Here is a 20,528-nt window from a genome sequence, read left to right as displayed (position 1 = left end):
CCAATGGTAGCAGAATTTGTGCTAGACAGGATTGCTTGGAGATTGGTCTACAATTATTGATACTACAGTATCTCCACTTTTGTATAAAGGAAAGACACAAGCTATTTTCCAGGAACCAGGAACTATGCCTGAAGACACTGATAGATGAAAATATATAGGTTATTTGCTCTGTAATTAGTGGAGCAGCTAACCTGAGAATTAAAAGGATTCAGCTTAACCTCTCCAGAGCCTTTCGCATCAATGTACTGCAAAGCCTCATAAACAGCACTGTGGTATGCCTCACACAATGCACCTGTTCATGATTAGTAGGAGGAGGGGTGATTAATGTCAAATAAATGACCAGCATTTATTATTTAGATAGACAGACAGACAGACAGACAGACAGACAGACAGACAGACAGACAGATAGATAGATGCACCAGAATATTTGACTGCACATCTGATGGGGGCATCGGGAAAGTGATTATTACAGGGCTATTACAGTGTGATCAGTGGTGGAAAGTAACAAAGTATATATACTACTATACTTAGGTACACTTTTGAGGTACTACTGGAGTATTTCCAATTTTCTATACTTTTACTTCTACTACGTCTCGAGACAAATAGTGTACTTTTTCTCCACTACAATTATTTGAAAACTTTAGTTACTAGTACTTTGTAGATTTTGATTATTATTACAAAACATACATTAACCACTTCAGCCCATTGTTAAAAATAAGGCTTCAGCCCTATTTAAACTTTGGCTATTTGAAAATAGCGATGCGACGTGTGGTGAGCTTGTAGATCTGCTATTTTCTAAATATTTTAAATACATTTCAGACTTATGATAACTTGTGAAACGGGACATTCTGCATAATTACTACTTTTACTTTTGGTACTTTAAGTATATTGCTTTTTCCACCACTGAGTCTGAGTGTGATACAGATACAAGTGGAACCTAAAAGATAGGAAACTGTGAGTGAGCCGAGGGGGACCGTGTTCTTGACGGACCGCTCAGTAAACATGTTGGGGATATCGGCTTTCTGTGAGCAATAGGGTTATTATATCATTATTACTCTATGGTTATATCATTATGACTTCTCAGACAGTAAGCAATAGCTTCCGAACTGCAGTTTAGTTCGAGTGGAGCTGGAGACAGTCTCGGACATTATCTGTTCCCAAAAGACGTTGAAGTTGATAGAATCCACACCGTGGATCATTCATTCACAAGCAGAGGACAACCAGGTGTTCTGGATCATTCATCTGCTGATCCGCTCTATTTCACCACTGTCTTATTATTTCATAGGAATTGGACAGCAGATAATTATTAAAAAATATATATGTATATTATTTATTTTTTACATCTGATCAGACTGGGGATCAAATCGCTTTTGCGCGTCTGATCCGGTCTGGGTCTAAGAGCGGATACGGAAACAGTGCGTACATTTGTGTGTGCGTGAAAATGACCGGATATGGAAAGGCGGGCTCTGGACCGGATCACGCTGACGCATGGCTACAGGATCTGAGCGATTTGAGGACGTAAACAAATGAGTTGAATTCACACGTGTCTGACAATCGAGTCGAATATCCGATGATCGGAGTTGTGAGAGGTTTTATGGAGACGTTGTGATGATGATGATGATGATGATGATGTGGACACGTGTTGTTGTGGTCAGCGGCTTGTGTGGCAGGGTGTCCTCCCCGGCTCTGACAGCTAGTGGAGCCGGTACCACCATGGGTACCATGGTACTGGTGGGGTTTAACAGCCTGGCTGGGGGTGAGAGAGGGAGCTTTAGAGGATACGGGACCTTGTTGCTTGCGGTGCGCTGCTGCTGTACCCGCAAGAGCAGCTTGCGATCATGTTCTACCACCACCAAATACAACTTTACAAAAAGTTATGTTTATTTTATATTATTTGTTTTATTTACTATGTATCACTTTGTGCATTACAGAGTAAAATTCTATACGCTTAAAAAATATTAACCACAAGTGGTTAGTACAGATTTTAAAAAGTTGAGGGGAAAAACTCACAGCTTTTCATCAATTAAAAACAATTCCAACATTTTTCAAAAGTATTTCATAAATATAATTTAAAAATCAAATAATTTCCACAAAGAAAAAAAGTTTAAGAACTAATGAAAATAGCAGATCCACAAGCTCGCAACGCGGCGTGAAGTGACGCGTTCTGAGCTTGTAGATCTGCTATGTTCACTAGTTAGTGTCCCGGGCAAACATCAAATTTATCTTTTGGGTCTCCAGCTAAAAGGTTTGGGAACCACTGCCCTATACCATTTAGGTTGAATTCTAACTGTATTTCTGTCTCTTGTTGTTGGTGTTTGTATGAACAGGTGGGAGGAAGAGCGATCTACAGACGGCTCCAAGTGGCGTTTCCTGGAACACAAGGGTCCTGTGTTCGCTCCTTCTTATGAGCCCCTACCAGACAAAGTCAGATTTTACTACGATGGTGAGTCTACGTGTGTGTGTACGTGTACGTATTACTATACTTGTGAGGACCAAATATCCCACAAGTATAGTATAGTCCCCCCTAGTAGTATAGTATGGTCTGCACAACAAGAAATAGTTGTTTTATGACTGACAAAAGCTTTTTAGAGAGATATTCAGGTTAATTGGGGGTAGGGTTAGACATTTAGAGGTTAGGTTCAGGAGTTAGGATTAGAGTTATACCTGATTTATACTTAGTTGTGCGCTGGTGTCGTGCACTGAAAAATTGCTGATCTACAAGCTCATAACACATTGCAGCGTGTGTAGAGCTTGTAGATCTGCTATTTTCCGGGTTTTAGCTTATGGCAAAAAGAATTGCAAAAATGGCATTCATAAAATAGAGGTGAGTGTGCATTGGTTTGGGCTGTCTGGTACTGTTTATCAGCAAAAGTTTGGTTTAGTTTGGTTTATTTGTCTACTCTCTGGTGGACAAATGTGCAGACAGTGACATAGACACTGTACAGACAGACAAACAGCTTCAGTACAATATATTTCTTGCTTCACCCAGCTAAACTTAACATAACATAAATATTAATGCTATTTGGTCCTCTTTCTTTCTTTCTGTCTTTCTCTGTAGGTAAACATATGAAACTGAATCCTCCTGCAGAGGAGGTAGCTACTTTCTTTGCCAAAATGCTGGAGCATGAATACACCACTAAAGACATCTTCAGAAAGAACTTCTATAAGGATTGGAGAAAGGTAAAGATCTTTTTTGGCTTTTTTCCGCCTTTATTGACACGCAGCAAATGTCGTCGGGATTGGGACTCAAACCTGCAACACGCTGTCAGGCTTTTTACCTCAATTTTGTTAATAAGTGCATAATATTTCTGATCATTTTATTTTATAACATTTAAGTTGTAAGCCAACTAAAAAAATAAACACAGCTCTCTACTCCCAGGAAATGACGCCGGAGGAGAAATCAAAGATCACCGACCTGAGCAAGTGCAACTTTAACGACATGAATGAACACTTTAAGGCCCAATCAGAGGCCAGGAAACAGATGTCCAAAGAACAGAAGCAGGTAGACATTTTGACTTTGACCAATCATGCATTCTCATACATACCTGCTTATGAATTATGCTTAACCACTTAACCCATTTAGACCGGGAACCCCTATTTGTAACCCCTTTTGGGGTTGTTGTTGCTTTTCTTTTTTTATATACATATTTGGCTGTGGCTCAGGAGGTAGAGCAGGTCGTCCAATGATCCGTGGGTCGGCGGTTCAAATCCTGGCTCCTCCTGTCCACATGTCGAAGTGTCCTTGGGCAAGACACTGAACCCTACATTGCCTCCAATGTGTCTGTCGGCGCTAGCTTGCCACCATTGGTGTGTGAATGTGGGAAGTGAGGACGCTGGCGTTGACTGTTCGCCAATTCACCTCCCAATGTATGAATGAATGAACCTTTGTAAAACACTTTGAGTAAGTTTGAGTACTTAGAAAAGCGCCATAAAAATGCAATTCATTATTATATTTGAAGTTTTTCTGATTTTTCAGAAGGCGTTTTTAGCATCGTCCTCAGGTCTTAATGGGTTAAGCCCGATATACTTCATTGTACGACGAATAGCAAAAAATAGCAGATATGCTTTTGAATTTCTTGAAACTTTCGCGTGTAATGACATGCCCCTAAAAAATCATTCTCAAACACAAAGTAGTGTAGAATGTCTCTGTCTTCATAATGGTCCGTTGAGATTGAACGGCTAGTTTCGATCATTCTGTAGAAAAACAAAGAGGAGAACGAGAAGGTGCTTCAGGAGTACGGCTTCTGCGTGATGGACAACCACAAGGAGAGGATCGGCAACTTCCGCATCGAGCCCCCGGGCCTTTTCAGAGGGCGAGGAGACCACCCCAAGATGGGCATGTTGAAGCGCCGCATCCGACCCGAAGACATCATCATCAACTGTAGCAAGTGGGTCTATCTATCTATCCTATGATCTATTGCCATCGCCATCTCCGCCATGAATGTTTCGAGTTATTTAACATTCATGTCAATACAGCTCATTGACTATATCGTCTCTGTCGGGTGGAAACCTCATATGTCCAAAACTGTTACTTTTCAGGATTCAAATTCAAAAACAGCAAAAACAGCAGATCTACAAGCTCAAAACTCGTGTTTCGAGCTTGAGGATCTGTTAGCTTTGATGCTTTTGTGTGACGCTGTATTATGATCAAGTAGGGCCGTTAATTTATGGAAAAAACACAAAAACTTTAGAATATAGAATATGGAGATATGAGGTTTCTACCCGAGAGCAACGATTTAATAGATGCTACTTGTGTTTTACCTATGTTTTGCTGTCACATTTCTGCCTATTATAACATAACGTTAGCCTCATAGCATAATTGCCTAACTCACTTTTTGGTCAAATTGACATTTATGCTGAACTCTTCTCTCCCAACATTGCTGCTTCATTGTACCCTATTGCCTATGTCCTAAGCCAAACAGAAGTCATCTAGGTGACTAATAGCCGTTTCACACTCGGGTCCCGGGTGCGTACTCCAGACCGCTTGGCTAGTGTGAATGTCGCGAATCGTCCCCCGAAACGGGTAACCGTTCCGTTCCCGAAACCACCGCCGGAGGCAGTTTCGGATCCGGATCATGCGTTTTCGGGTACGGTACGCTGCAATGTGAAAGCAAGCGTACCATTAGACGGAAGTGGCCCGCTATTTGGAATAGGTGACGGTATATAAACTCGACAAAAACAGCCAACAAAAACACTGCTCTTCTAGCCGGTGCTACTGAATGAATGAAAACGCCCCAGAATGCATTGCGCACTTAAGGTGGGCAGATGCATATTACTCTTAAGGTGGAACATAAGAATTGAAATAATAATCAACTTACTCATTCAATTCTGAACCGATTCTTAAAATTTAAAATTCTCTATTAGCTGTGAAGGGCCTTCTTTCATGTCTATCAGTCATGAAACATTGGCGCAATGTTTCATCGCGCATTTCAGGTGCGCGAGCAGCGCATATAGTATATCTTGTGGGTATCTTGTGGAGTTTCAGCTACTATGCATCCCAGAAATATATAGCTTATAAGGCTTTGTAATTTGAAATTTGTAAGTAAATATGGTAACTCATTTAGATGTAGGCCTACGTAGGTTTATAGTTTCCCAAGGACTATAGCTGTTTCACTCATGATGCAATTTCTCTTTCATAACAGATACATACATGTGCCAGATAATCCCCACACCAAGAGAGTCAAAAAAGAAAAGACGTTGGATTGATGTACTTTATTTAGACATGAGACATGAGAAACAGTACATGGAAGTACAATTCACAATACAAGGTTTCAGTCATTCAGTCGGACTTCACTGTATAGGCTACTATAGTTGCCTTTTCATAAATGATATATTTTTGTACTGAAGCTGTCGTGAAAGTTTATCATATTTAGAGCAATTTAAAGTTTCAAATACAAAAGTAGCCTAGTAGTAGTTGTGAAGGTTAGCAAACTGGACATTTAGACTGAATGTTTCCTTTATCCTCATCTTGCGCTAATGCACACAAGTGTTTCACCAGGTTTTATTTCTGTCGTTTCTCATAAGCGTGCATCCGTTGTCCGTCAACAACACAGCCTTCTGACTTCTGTGCGCTCATTGCCCTCAGTGCGCTCAGACTCTCTCACCAGCCGCAACTCCGCCCCCTTGCTTTCAACATATTTAAACGCATATTTGTGCGCGACCAGCACAAACATTGTCGCATAGTTGATGACGTCTGTGTCCACAGGGGAAACACTATGTGCATGCCGCCACCTGTAGGATCGGGGGTGTATATGCATGTGTTCTCTGGTGCGATAGGATCTATGCCCAATGTGAATGCAGGCCAGCATTCGATCTGGGAAACGTTTTCAATGAAAACGGATCCAGTGTGAAACGGCCCTTAGGCAAAAAGTGTTTTTTTGGTTTGTTTTGTCTCTCCTGAAAACCTTACAAATATGAGTTAGGCAATTATGCTACGAGGCCAACGATGTGACGCAAGGGATTATGTGGTTAAAGGAAAGCATGGAGAGGTGGCAGCTTGGAACGCAAGAGGAAGTGTCAGCCCCTGCTGCTCCGTGTAAAACATATGTATGGGTGTAGCTCTGCGTTCTGACCACAAGGAGGCCCTGTCTACCGTTGTACAGACAGACATGTACTGTACTACTGTAGGTCATATGGTGTGACTGTGGGCTGCCTGTGGGTGAATGTACACACACACACACACACACACACACACACACACACACACACACACACACACACACACACACACACACACACACACACACACACATGTTGCATAAGTAGGTTGTGAACACCGTGTCTCCACTCTGAGAGCACAACATGTTACATGGATGTTGTTTATCCCGTTCAATCCGGGAATGCATCATGTGTCATTTTAGATTTCAGCTATAACCATTATTTCATACTTTGGCTGTTAAAGAAATAGCAGATCTACAAGCTCATAGCGCGGCACATTACGAGCTTGTAGATCTGCTATTTGCGAAAATATTTGAATGTATATATTTTTAAATCAATTTTTTTTACTCAAATCTTTGCTTCTGGAGGTCCCTGGGACAAATTATTTTGAGATGGTGGTCCGCAGCCAAATACATATCATTTTGGGGGTCCTTGACATGAAAATGGTTGAGAACCAGCAACATAAGTTTTAAAAAAAAACTGTACAAACGACATTTGTAGAATCGGCTAAATTGCACAAAATCTCACGATTTTAGCAGATATACAAGCTCGTACAAGCTTGTATATCTGCTATTTTTGAATAGCCAAAGAAATCTAAAACGACACAGATGCGTTCCCGGTCTTAATGGGTTATTGGAGCTACTGCATTGTTCCTGATCATCACTGATTGAGTCGGTCAAAGATAGCTGTAGTGTTTTTGTTTTGCACTGGAGTTGGCATGTATTTCTGTGTGGGGTTTTGTCTCCCTTGCACAGCAAAATGCCTGTTCATTTATCCATTCGCTAACTCTGAAGGCGGTTACACACCGGCGAATGTGCGAATATACGCAAAATTCGGACTCGTTCCGAATAATTAAAAGACGCTTTTTTCGCTCCGCGAAACTGGTGTGGAAGCTTGGATTGACTTTATAAGGTTAAAAAAAATAACGTATTATTCGCATGAAAAAAATTGCCCCGGTGTGTAAGGACCTTGAGAGTTTTTTTATTATTACATTTTTATCCCACGATTTTGCAACCCATTTTTTCATCCAGTGCCAATTGCCTATGTAATCCTGGGCGCTACTTCCCTCTGCCAGCCTAGGGAGAGCCTAGAACTGAGCTCACGCCTCCTTCAATGCATGAGGAAACTGCTCTATTGTTAAGTAGTTAATGTGTGAATAACTCCAACGGCCAGCGGTCATTATCACCTCAAGACAATAGCCACACATAAGCCTTCACCTCAGACACCACATTATCACATGAAAAAGGCTATTTGAACTGAAGTCTGCCCCCCCCCAGCCCCTCCTCCTGCGTATCAGATACGCTTTCTCGGATGGTTTCTGGATGGATACGCTTGGCTACGAACATTTTCTGCAGGTCACACTACGTATAGAGCGTAACACGGTAGCAGTGGTGGAAAGTAACTAAGTACATTTACTTAAGTACTGTGTAAGTATCATTTTGAGTTATTTTTACTTTATTGAAGTATTTCCAGTTTTCAGTATTTTAACATCTACTCCACTACATCTCGGATCCAAATATTGTACTTTTACTCCACTACAATTATTTGAAAACGTTAGTTACGAGTTACATTTCAGATATAAATTATTATATTATGAAACGTACATGAACCACTTTAGCCCTATTTTATACATAGGCTATTTGAAAATAGCCGATCTACAAGCTCACAACACGTCGCATCGCGACACGCTGTGAGCTTGTAGATCTGCTATTTTCAAACATTTTAGTACATTTTGGTACAATGAGTACATTTTGATGCCAATACTTTTGTACTTTTGCCCAAGTAAATTTTGAATTCCGGACTTTTACTTCTAAAGTAAGAGTATTTCGACATTGCAGTATTGATACTTTTACTTAAGTAAAACATTTGATTTCTTTTTCCACCACTGCACGGTAGTAGAACACACCACTGGATTAAGAGGAAATAACAAAAGGAGCTGCGAGGTACAGCTGTGAAACCAGGACTACACTCTGTATACTGTTTTTCTGGCCCCTTCCCCACCCACCCCCCCCCCCCCCCCACCTCATTGTTACGTTCCCCTGTTCGTTCCTCCGCCCGTCCCTCCCTCTGTCTTTCTCTGTCCCTCCTGTACTTTATTTCTGTCCCACCACGTGTCTCCTTCCCTCTCCTCCTCCTCCTCCTCCTCCTCTCTTATCGCCCCCTCCATCTTCTCACTGCCAAGTTTGTGATTGCTCAGAGTTATTTATAGTACCAGTCCGGGATCATTCTCTGTTCAGCTTTTTGCACGCGTTCCGTGTTTGTGGTGTTTGTGTTTTAAGGCCAATCTCTGTCTGGGTGTTCGGTTTGGAGTGCAAAATAGTACAGAGGTACAGTTATACAATAACACTAAAAGGATATATAACACAAAAAAGCCCTGAGGACTTGTTTCCATTGTGGTCCTGTGTATTCAATTCATCAAGACATACTGTACAAAGAGTTTTGGCAAGCTAGAAGACTTGTCTTGGACCAGTTGCAAATTGCAGACAGGTGCTCTTTTATGGTGGTTTTGAAGGAGTCACACGTTTTGATGGCTGTTGGTCGGGCATTCCACATTTGAAGTAGTTAGACAGTTACATGGACATCTGGTCCCTTGAGTATCTTGAAGACCAGGCCCATTGCAAGTGCCTGGTGCACCTGATTGATGCCGCTAGAGTGTATTGGCCACACAAACACACACACACACACACACACACACACACACACACACACACACACACACACACACACACACACACACACACACGTTTGTATTACTATACTTGTGAGGACATCAACACTTTAGGAAGCCGATTTTATGATTGATTTAAGATTTTTTGGGGGCATTTTTAACCTCAAGTTTAAAGCCGAAAAATAGCAGATCTACAAGCTCACAACGTGTCGCGCTGCACGTGTCTACGCTTGTAGATCGGCTATATTCCAGTGTTTGACATCGCCGCACAACTAAGTATAAAATAGGGGGAAATCTAACCCCAACCCCCTAACCCTAACCTCTAAAGGTCCAATCCTAAAGCTAACCCCAACCTGAATCTTTTTCTATTCGTAAACGTATCTCTAAAAATCTTTTTTCAACCTGAAAATAACAATTTCTCTTGGGAGGACATAGAAAATTGTCCTCACAACATTTATTTCTCATATTCTACTATACTTGTGGGGACGTTTGGTCCTCACAATTCTTGTAATACAAACACACACACACACACACACACACACACACACACACACACACACACACACACACACACACACACACACACACACACACACACACACACACACACAGTGTTACATACAGTGTGTCAAAGGTCATCTTCCTGTTAGTGCAGCCCATAGCGTTCAGTCTGTGCATGAAACAATAACATGACCCAGAGAGGACATGTTGGCCTCTTCTACATACTGTACTTACTGTTGTTCATCCCTGGTTCTTCTTTCACTTTAGACGTTCCTCCTCTCTCTCTCTGTTGTATAATGGTACAATGGGGACTCAGTTCCTTCAGCGAGTCGGTGGCTTATTGAAGAGTGCATGATGGATGATGCAACGTTTATTTTTCTTTGAATGGTTTAGGGCCAAAATACTGATCTCTGATCTTGTGCGATATGATGAACCATCCAGACCTAGGCCTGTCACAATTATTGCATAATCGTCTAATCGATTTCTTTTTATTGTTTTTGCATAATCGTCATAATTGTTTCCATGTTAAAAAATGTTCACACATTTTCAAATAGTTTCGTCAAGTTTCGTGACGCGTTGTAAGCTTGTAGATCAGCTATTCCTGCTGTCATTTGTCACTAAACGTGGGGTTATGCCGTGTCCCGTCGCATCTGATGTTCTGTGTTAATAAAGCATATTGAATTGCCTTGCTGTTGAAATGTGCTTCACAAATCAAACTGCCTTGCCTTAATGCCTTGCCTCCTACAGGGACTCCAAGCACCCCAAGCCCCCTCCAGGCACCCGCTGGAAGGAGGTCCGTCACGACAACAAGGTGACGTGGCTGGTGTCCTGGACGGAGAACATCCAGGGGTCCATCAAGTACATCATGCTCAACCCCAGCTCCAGGATCAAGGTACACATTGAGTAGAATAGAATTCCTCTGCACTGAATAAACTTTAACCCATTAACACATTGTGTGCCGAAAACGGTCCGGACCGTTTTTGACCCAATTTTATTTCTATACGTGGGGCCCACGTGGGGCGCTCTAACGAAACTTTGGGATCATCCAAGGAGTCTCTGAGAAGGAGAGGCCGGATGTGGATCCATGTCAAAAATTCTTCCGGTTGGCCTTTCCAATGTTAACTCCTTGACTAAAAGCTTAATATCTCCATTTCTTTTTAACGTGGTGGAATCGAGCCGTTTTCGATCGGCGATCACTCTGCAATGGAGGATCGCGTTAGAAATATTATTGTTCCAGGCGTTAGTCGGGACCCTCCGCCGTCTCGCACGCACGCTTTGTTTACATGCACTTCCGCGTCGGGGCTTCTACAGCACGAAACATATCAACGTAAGTGGATGGAAGAATAGCAGGCAACGTATAATATTTTAATAAACCTCTGGCACCCAATGTGTTAAGACCTGATGCCCATTCTACAAAATGTCTTCTAAATCGTTCTAAAACGTTTTTTTGAAAGAAATCTATGTTACTACATCAGTGGTTCTCAAACTTTATCATGTCAAGGACCCCCATAATATTTGGCCGTGGACCCCCATCTCAAAGTATTTTGTTCCAGGGACCCCCAGAGGCAAAGATTTGAGTTACAAATGTTGGCTTCAAAAATAAATATATAATATATTGCACACATTTTCACGATTTTTCAAAAATAGCAGATCTACAAGTTCATAGCGCGGCACTCAGTGCCGCGCTATGAGCTTGTATATCTGCTATTTTTGAATAGCCCAAAGAAATCTTAAAATGACACACAGATGCGTTCCCGGTCTAAAAGGGTTAATAAACAAATGAAATGAACTTGTCCGGAAAGGACCTCTCTCTCTGATTCTCTTGCCTTCGTCCTGATACAAATCTTATGATGATACTTCATCGTATAAGGAATAGCGAAAATAAAAGCTTAAAAAAAAAAACTAAAAAGCTTTACAAACTCACAACGTGTTGTTAGCAGTGCACCTGATGTTGTTTTCGTTGACACCAGTCACAAGGAGGTCCTAATTGTAGAAGTAGACTGTTACTTAGAAAGTTAGAATTATAACAAACTTTGGGTACAGAATGTAGACTCTGTATACTCATATTTGGAAGCCTGTTCCATGTATATAATCTCACCACGAGTGGCCTGAACATTGATGTGACAATAAAGCTGATTCATTGCTGGCATGACAAAGAACAGAGCCAAACAACTTGCTAAATGTTGCTCTTGTTTCAGCCGCTATAGGCAATTTGTCTGTGTGGAGGAGAAGGTGCTATATGTACCCTTACAGTACGTTTTAACAGCGGGCGACTCTCGGGCGATCGCCGGCGACATCGTCCAAAAGATAAAGAAAATCCATCTTTCATCGCCCCCCCGCCCACTTCGCCCTATCGCCAGTAGTCGCCGGCTCTCATAGACATATAATGCACTTCCGGAAAATACTATCCTGATCGCCCGCTGATCGCCCGCTGTTAAAACGCACCGTTAGGTGTCCATGAACTGTCTAACTAACAGTGGTGTAAAGTAACTAAGTACAGTACATTTACTCAAGTACTGTACTTAAGTACAATTTTGAGGTATTTGTACTTTACTTGAGTATTTCCAATTTCCAATACTTTTACTTCTACTTCACTACATCTCAGAGGCAAATATTGTGCTTTTACTCCACTACAATTATTTGAAAACTTTAGTTACTTTTCAGATATAAATTATGATATTATAAAACATAAAATAACCACTTCAGCCCTATTTTATACATAGGCTATTTGAAAATAGCCGATCTACAAGCTCACAACGCGTCGCATCGTGAGCTTGTAGATCTGCTATTTTCAAACATTTTTGTACTTTTACTTTTGGTACTTTAAGTACATTTTGATACCAATACTTTTGTACTTTTACTCAAGTACATTTTGAATTCCGGACTTTTACTTGTAACAGAGTATTTCTACATTGCAGTATTGATACTTTTACTTAAGTAAAACTATTGAGTACTTTTTCCACCCACAGCTAACTTGTTTCCTTGTAAATTAATATTAATTTGTGGATTCAAATAAATAATTAAAGTGTGTGTGTGTGTGTGTGTGTGTGTGTGTGTGTGTGTGTGTGTGTGTGTGTGTGTGTGTGTGTGTGTGTGTGTGTGTGTGTGTGTGTGTGTGTGTGTGTGTGTGTGTGTGTGTGTGTGTGTGTGTGTGTGTGTGTGTGTGTGTAGGGGGAGAAGGACTGGCAGAAGTATGAGACGGCGAGGCGGTTGAAGAAGTGTGTGGACCGGCTGCGTTCCGGGTACAGAGACGACTGGAAGTCTAAAGAGATGAGGATCCGACAGAGAGCCGTGGCTCTCTACTTCATAGACAAGGTGAACAGTTTAAAACCCTCTATACTTGTTGACCGGTGTCCCCTAGGCCTGTCACAATTATTACATAATCGTTTCATTGCAATTATCTGAGATAATCGCAATTATTTTTGCATAATCGTTTCCATGTTAAAAAAAAAATCACATTTCCGAATATTAAAAAAACAGTAATAGCTGATCGACTAAGCTTGTAGATCAGCTATTTCCGCTTTTTTTTTTTTAAAGTGTATTTAAGTTAGTTGTCATATCTACCCTGTGCAATTCTTTGTTACGAAGCCTGAATGGCAAACGGAAATAAAAAATGTATTCATTATGTCCCAATGTTCAATGGTCAAACACAATGAAATCGTTAATCGCACCGAGTGCCGCGCTATGAGCTTGTAGATCTGCTATTTTTTTTAAAGATCGTGAAAATGTGTGCAAATCTTTGAATATACATATTTTTTAAAGTGAACATTTGTAACTCAAATCTTTGCTTCTGGGGGTTCTACAAATGTCTTCTAAATCCTAACAGTTTTTTTGAAAAAACTTATGTTGCTATAATATCAGTGGTTCTCAAACTTTTTCATGAACCCCCAAAATTATATGTATTTGGCCGCATACCCCCACCTCAAAATATGTTGTTCCAGGGACCCCCCAGAAGCAAAGATTTGAGCAAAAAAAATCTTTAAAAAATATACATTCAAAGATTTGCACACACGATTTTTCAAAAATAGCAGATCTACAAGCTCATAGGGCGGCACTCGGTGCCGCGCTATGAGCTTGTATATCTGCTATTTTTGAATAGACTAAGTATAAAATAGTGGTTAAAGTGGTTACACAGATGCGTTCCCGGTCTAAATAGGTTAACTCAAAATTAACACTGAGGGTTTGTGTGTGTGTGTGTGTGTGTGCGGTGTGTATAGCTGTCGTTGAGGGCGGGCAACGAGAAGGAGGAGGGGGAGACGGCGGACACGGTGGGCTGCTGCTCCCTGAGGGTGGAGCACATCAACCTGCACGCCAAGATGGACGACAAGGAGTACGTGGTGGAGTTCGACTTCCTGGGGAAGGACTCCATCCGCTACTACAACAAGATCCCTGTGGAGAAACGGGTGAGAGACAAGAGGCCAACGTTTGGACCACGGCGCTCTCTAGAGAAAAAGGCAACATAAAAAATCTGATGTGCCGTCCGTTTAGACCAGTGGTTCTCAACCTCATTCAGGCCGGGACCCCCAAAAATAATCATATTTGAACTTGCAACCCCCCAAAATAATCATATTTGAACTGGGGTCCCCCAAAATAATCATATTTGAACTGGGGTCCCCCAAAATAATCATATTTAAACTGGGGACCCCCCCAAAATAATCATATTTGAACTGGGGACCCCCCACCCTGACAAGCACTTGGAATGCAGGAGTTGAGGGATTACATTTAGTTTGACTCAGTTCCACAGATAAATATTGTGAAAATAGCCGATCTACAAGCTCACAACGCGTGTTGTGAGATTGTAGAGATCGGCTATTTTCATAATTTTTGCCTCTTTCTTATTATTATTTGACAATTTGGCCAATGTTTAACCAGTATTTATAGTTTGTTGATTAATTTTGATGCAGTAATGGTCTTTTTTTATTTTCTTTCTTTTTTGAGGTATTAACACATTGATTGCCAAGATATTAAACATAGTTTTCTATCCCCGTGCCGGCGTATAATTACCTCAATCCGATGATATTTGAAACGCCGTGGAACCGACATTGTGTAAAAAAAACACACGGAAAAAGTTTCCTGTGAGTAGACAGAAGGATCTGTGTATCCATGGGAACGACAAGTTTCCAACCGCAATCCGCCATTTTGGAGCTTTGGTCCGCTGAAAACGGGTGGTTTTCAATGGAAAAAAAAGAAACTGAGTTACAGCCGTTTTTCTGAAAATCCCATCATTGGGGCGGATGGAAGTGACGTTTTTTGGAATGATGTCACATCCACATTTTTCTTCTCTGAGAGACGATCGATCATTCCAAAGCTGTGTTAGGTCGCCCCTTGTGGAATTTTCCCCAAAAAATGTAAAAACTAGTTAACTCGATCTAGGCAATCAATGTGTTAAAAAGGTCTTAAAAGTCCTTAAATTGTCACTTTACTGTCATCTGGCGACCCCCCCCCCCCCAAATCATGTGGGGACCCCCCTGGGGGGTCCCGACCCACAGGTTGAGAACCATTGGTTTAGACGGCAACAAAGTGAGAACCCCTTCCAGAGTGGAAATCTTTGAAAACGCTCCGCCTCGCGTCTCCATGTAAACGGGAAACCCGGGGGGAATCTGAGCTGTTGAACCACGCTGCATTGGCGAATGTAAACAAACGGCTGTGATAGGAAGTAGAAACGTAAGTGGTTCTATACCATACATGGGCAACTGGCGGCCCCCGGGGGCCACATGCGGCCCCCCACCTTCACTTAATGCGGCCCGCAGGTTAATATGGGAATACTGATATATTATTGATTTCAGCTGTTTACAATTCCAAACATGCAAACATGACCCGCTTTAATTACTTCAGTCTTTATTAGTAGCCTAATGACTAGTATTACAATTCTAACGGTCTGTTTACATCCGCGAGATCTCCCTGTATCTCCCAGTGAAGACCGCGTGTCAAACGGACTTCCATGACTGTAGTTAGAGCGGATTACGTTAAACAGTGAAATGCGAGGAGAAAAAACTACAGGAAGAGAATTGAGTTTCAGTTTCGTCTGTAGAATGGGAGCGGGCGTGATCGTCGAAACCGGATCCCAAATAATTCTATTTCCTGTCATCAAACCGGAAACGGAAGTGGATCAAAAAAATTCCGAAAGTGCACCCGGACCGCGCATGCGCGAAAAGACCGCAGCCCGTAGGACTACGGGCTCGGCGCTTAACCGTTGGATTTAACGGCCCGTAGAACTACGGGCCCGGCGGTAAAGGTGTTAAGACCTGGAACGCAACTGTCATTTTTTGATTTGAGCTAAAAAAAGCATTATTTTACACTTTGGCTATTCAAAAATAGCAGATCTACAAGCTCATAGCACGGCACAGAGTGCCGCGCTACGAGCTTGCAGATCTGCTATTTTTGTAAAATCGTGAAAATGTGTGCAAATCTTTTAATATATATTGTTTTAAAGCCAACATTTTTAACTCAAATCTTTGCTTCTGGGGGTCCCTGGAACAACATATTTTGAGATGGGGGTCCGCGGCCAAATAAATATAATTTTGGGGGTCCTTGACATGAAAAAGATTGAGCACCACTGATAGAGAAACATACGTTTTTTTTCAGAAAACTGTTGGGATTTAGAAGACATTTGTAGAATCGGCTTCAGGTCTTCATGGGTTAAGCTTACAGTAAAAAAAATCCCCAAAAAAAGTCACGGTCCAAAAAGGTTGATGTCCTCACACGTATAGTAATACAAACCTGTGTGTGTGTGTGTTTAAAGGAGGATGTTTGTACAGACAGGTGATCTAGACCCTAAAGGCTTTCCGTCAGCAAGGCCTCATGGGGTGGTCTGTTTCCTGCAAACACACACATGCACGCGCACGCGCACACACGTGCACGCACACACACACACACACACACTGGACAACTTCTCTTTTCAATCACACACACTTAAAAACAAAACAATAACACTTTGTTACCCACACATTTCCCCCCCATAAACACCACACGCACACACACACACGCACACACGCACACACACACACACACACACACACACACACACACACACACACACACACACACACACACACACACACACACACACACACACACACACACACACACACACACACACACACACACACACACACACACCACTGTGTACTAACTATAACACCTTGTGCTCGTCTCCTCCCGAAACATGAGTGAAGTGTCACCGCCCCCTCTGGCAGAAATGTGACATTGCATCCTGGCCTCTATATAATGACCACATTATAACTGACTCTTTGTCTGTTTGTCACATTTTCAGGTCTTTAAGAACCTTCAGTTGTTCCTGGAGAACAAACAGCCCGAGGATGACCTCTTTGACAGACTCAATGTAAGACACACACACACACACACACACACACACACACACACACACACACACACACACACACACACACACACACACACACACACACACGCACACACACGCACGCGCACGCGTGTTCTGTGTTAATTGTTTACTGTCTATTAGACTTTTTGTTTACTGTCTATTACATTTTTTATGCTGTTTTATTATGATGTTCAGCACTTTGGTCATTGTGTGTCGACACCAGTGGTGGAAAAAGTACTCAAATGTTTTACTTAAGTGAAAGTATCAATACTGCATGTAGAAGTACTCTGTTACAAGTAAAAGTCCAGAATTCAAAATTTACTTGAGTAAAAGTACAAAAGTATTGATCAGAATGTTCTTAAAGTACCAAAAGTAAAAGTACTAAAATGTTTGAAAATAGCAGATCTACAAGCTCACAACGCGTCGCGATGCGACGCGTTGTGAGCTTGTAGATCGGCTATTTTCAAATAGCCTAGGTATAAAATAGGGCTAAAGTGGTTAATGTATGTTTTATAACGTGATAATTTATATCGGCAAAGTAACTTGTAATTAAAGTTTTCAAATAATTGTAGTGGAGTAAAAGTACAATATTTGCCTCTGAGGGTTAGTGGAGTAAAAGTAAAAGTATAGACAATTGGAAATACTCCAGTAAAGTAAAAGTACCTCAAAATTGTACTTAAGTACGGTACTTGAGTAAATGTACTTAGTTACTTTACACCACTGACGAACGGACATGTCTTTCCTCGCTTCCTCCTCCTCTCGTCTTCTTCCTTCTCTCTCTTATACCCCGTCCGCTCCCCTCTTTTCCTCCAGACTTCTATTCTGAACAAGCACTTACAGGAGCTGATGGACGGGCTGACGGCCAAGGTGTTCCGTACCTACAACGCTTCCATCACCCTGCAGCAGCAGCTCAAAGAGCTCACCTGTCGTAAGTGATGGCGGGCCTCCATCCACCCTTCAAACGCAGTGTTTTGCGATGAAGAATATGACCATATTAGCATAAATGCTAAATGCTAAATGCAGGGGTCTTTAACAGGGGGTCCTCTGAGTAACTACAGAGGGTTTGCCAAAAATGTGATGGGGAACATTAGCCGAAAATAGCAGATCTACAAGCTCACAACGCCTCGCGCTGCGAGGCGTTGTGAGCTTGTAGATCGGCTATTTTCGGAGAATTGGTGTAGAGGGGGAAAAAAACAGACCAAGTACAGAGCCGACAGTCAAGTTGACTAAATATTGACGGTTTAAATGGTTAACTGTCTGTGGAAATACACATTAGCATGAATCCAAGAAAATATAAAGTGTCAAACAAGTCTATGATGAAGCTATCTATGAAATCTATGAAAAAGTTTAATCTGCAACACTATTTTATAACAATGTATAGTGGGGGGACCCTGCTTCATCTCTCTTTTAGAAAAACGTTGAAGACCCCTGTGCTAAAGCATCTCCAATCATTGATACAGTGCGACGAATGACAGTGCATAAATGCTAAAGCATCTCCAAACATTCAAAATGTCAGTAGCTCTGCAGGGAGCAAGAGATATCTTCTCTGTCGGGTGGAAACCTCATATGCCCAAAACTGTTTGTTTTTTTAGGATTCAAGTTCAAAAATAGCAAAGGTAGCAGATCTGATACTTTAGATGCGTTTGTGTGACGCTGTATTATGATCAAGTCAGGCATTCATTTAACACATTGGGTGCCAGCATTTTATAATAACAGATTACGTTCGGTGCCGAAATCTCACCGTTGAGCTGCGCAGCGCTGTTTAAACTGTAGACTCCACGACGTGCCTTCCATGTGAAAAAAAAGCATGCCTCCATTTTGCCCGATGGTCCTGGCTAACGCCTGGAACGATAACATCTCTCACGCGAGTAACAATGGCGGAGCGATCGTGCATACAAAATGAGTCGTTTTCCCCAGCGTAAAAAGTTTCGGAGTTATAGGGGTTTTAGAGAAGGAGATAGAACGGAAGCGGATGGGAGCCATGTTTTTTGACACGGTGATCCATCTGTCCCTTCCTTCTCAGAATCGCCACGGGTGATTCCAGAGCTGCTCCAGCCCCTCCTGTGTGAAAAAAAAAAAAAAAAGACTGAAAACACGGTTCAGACCGTGTTCGGCACCGAAGCGCTACTCTGAGAAAACACGGTTCAGACCGTGTTTGGCACCCGATGTGTTAAGAAAAAACACAAAGTTAAAATATGGAGATAAGAGGTTTCTGCCCAACGGCAATGATTTATAAAAGATGTTTGTGTGTGTGTGTGTGTCATTGGTTGTATTTGTCTGTGTCATTAGCTGAAGACAGCCTCCCGCTTAAGGTCTTGTCGTACAACCGAGCCAACCGGGCCGTGGCCATCCTCTGCAACCACCAGAGGGCGCAACCCAAGACCTTTGAGAAGTCCATGCAGAACCTGCAGACAAAGGTAAGCCCATGATGATGCGTTCCCGTTCTGTTGCATTAGAAATGCTCTATACGTTAAATGCTGTATATAACAACGCCAACGGTAATGTTGATGGCATTGATTGCAGGGTGTCATGCCAGTGGGCTCAACATCACTCTGGCAAATTTAAGAGAGTAAATAGATTTTTTTCCTGCAGTATAACGGGTCCTATCTTGTGCGGTGCCTTATGCCTTATGCTTAATCTTCTTAGGCATTTTTTTATAATTAGAAAAACATTTTAACCCTTTAAGACCTGGAACACATCTGTGTCACTTTAGATTTCTTTGGCTATTCAAAAATAGCAGATATACAAGCTCATAGATGTATGAGCTTGTAGATCTGCTATTTTTGAAAAATCTTTAAAAATATATTTTTAGATTTTTTTTCCAAAAACTTAGATTTAGATTTTTTTTAAGAATCGCCTCAGGTCTTAATGGGTTAAAATGCATGTCACTCCCCATCTCTCTCTCCATTTCCTGTCAACCTACTATCCTATCAATAAAGGCATTAAAAAACACCATAATTCTACATATTGTGGTAATTGTTTATGAAACACACAGCGCTAGTGTGCTCCTTTCATGTGTTTCTCAAATCGCATATTAGGACTTGGCCTAACAACATGTTTCCAGCAGTGCCATTTTATTTTGTTTTAATCCATGATTTTGAAGTCGATCAGATGAGACAACGCTTGAAATGGGACATTCTGCATAATGAGTACTTTTACTGTTGTGCTTTAAGTATATTTTGATACCAATACTTTTGTACTTTTACTCAAGTAAATTTAGAATTCCGGACTCTTACTTGTAACATGATATTTTCTACATTACTATACTGATACTTTTACTTAAGTAAAAAAAAAGTACTTTTTCCGCCACTGGTAATTACAAAATGAGCCGCTCGTAGCTTAATGTTCATAGCTTTGTAC

The 20,528-nt window shown here is 41.5% G+C and overlaps 1 protein-coding gene across 1 annotated transcript in view; it reads left to right on the top strand.

The window, feature by feature from the left end:
• The window catches only part of LOC308096206 (DNA topoisomerase 1-like), a 53,696-nt gene that overhangs the window by 25,140 nt on the left and 8,028 nt on the right, over positions 1–20,528 (top strand). Inside the window, exons 9-18 of the mRNA XM_080443540.1 lie at positions 2,328–2,443; positions 3,059–3,180; positions 3,380–3,502; positions 4,201–4,388; positions 10,574–10,718; positions 12,998–13,141; positions 14,044–14,229; positions 17,100–17,168; positions 17,982–18,096; positions 19,458–19,585. Of these exons, the coding sequence (XP_080299666.1) occupies positions 2,328–2,443; positions 3,059–3,180; positions 3,380–3,502; positions 4,201–4,388; positions 10,574–10,718; positions 12,998–13,141; positions 14,044–14,229; positions 17,100–17,168; positions 17,982–18,096; positions 19,458–19,585 (1,336 nt within the window). The remainder of the gene's footprint in view (positions 1–2,327; positions 2,444–3,058; positions 3,181–3,379; positions 3,503–4,200; positions 4,389–10,573; positions 10,719–12,997; positions 13,142–14,043; positions 14,230–17,099; positions 17,169–17,981; positions 18,097–19,457; positions 19,586–20,528) is intronic.

The sequence above is a fragment of the Gymnoscopelus braueri genome (assembly GCF_963280865.1).
Source record: "Gymnoscopelus braueri genome assembly, chromosome: 12".
NCBI lineage: Eukaryota > Metazoa > Chordata > Actinopteri > Myctophiformes > Myctophidae > Gymnoscopelus > Gymnoscopelus braueri.
Note: the sequence above shows the minus strand (reverse complement) of the source record. Positions and strands in the feature narration are given on the sequence as shown.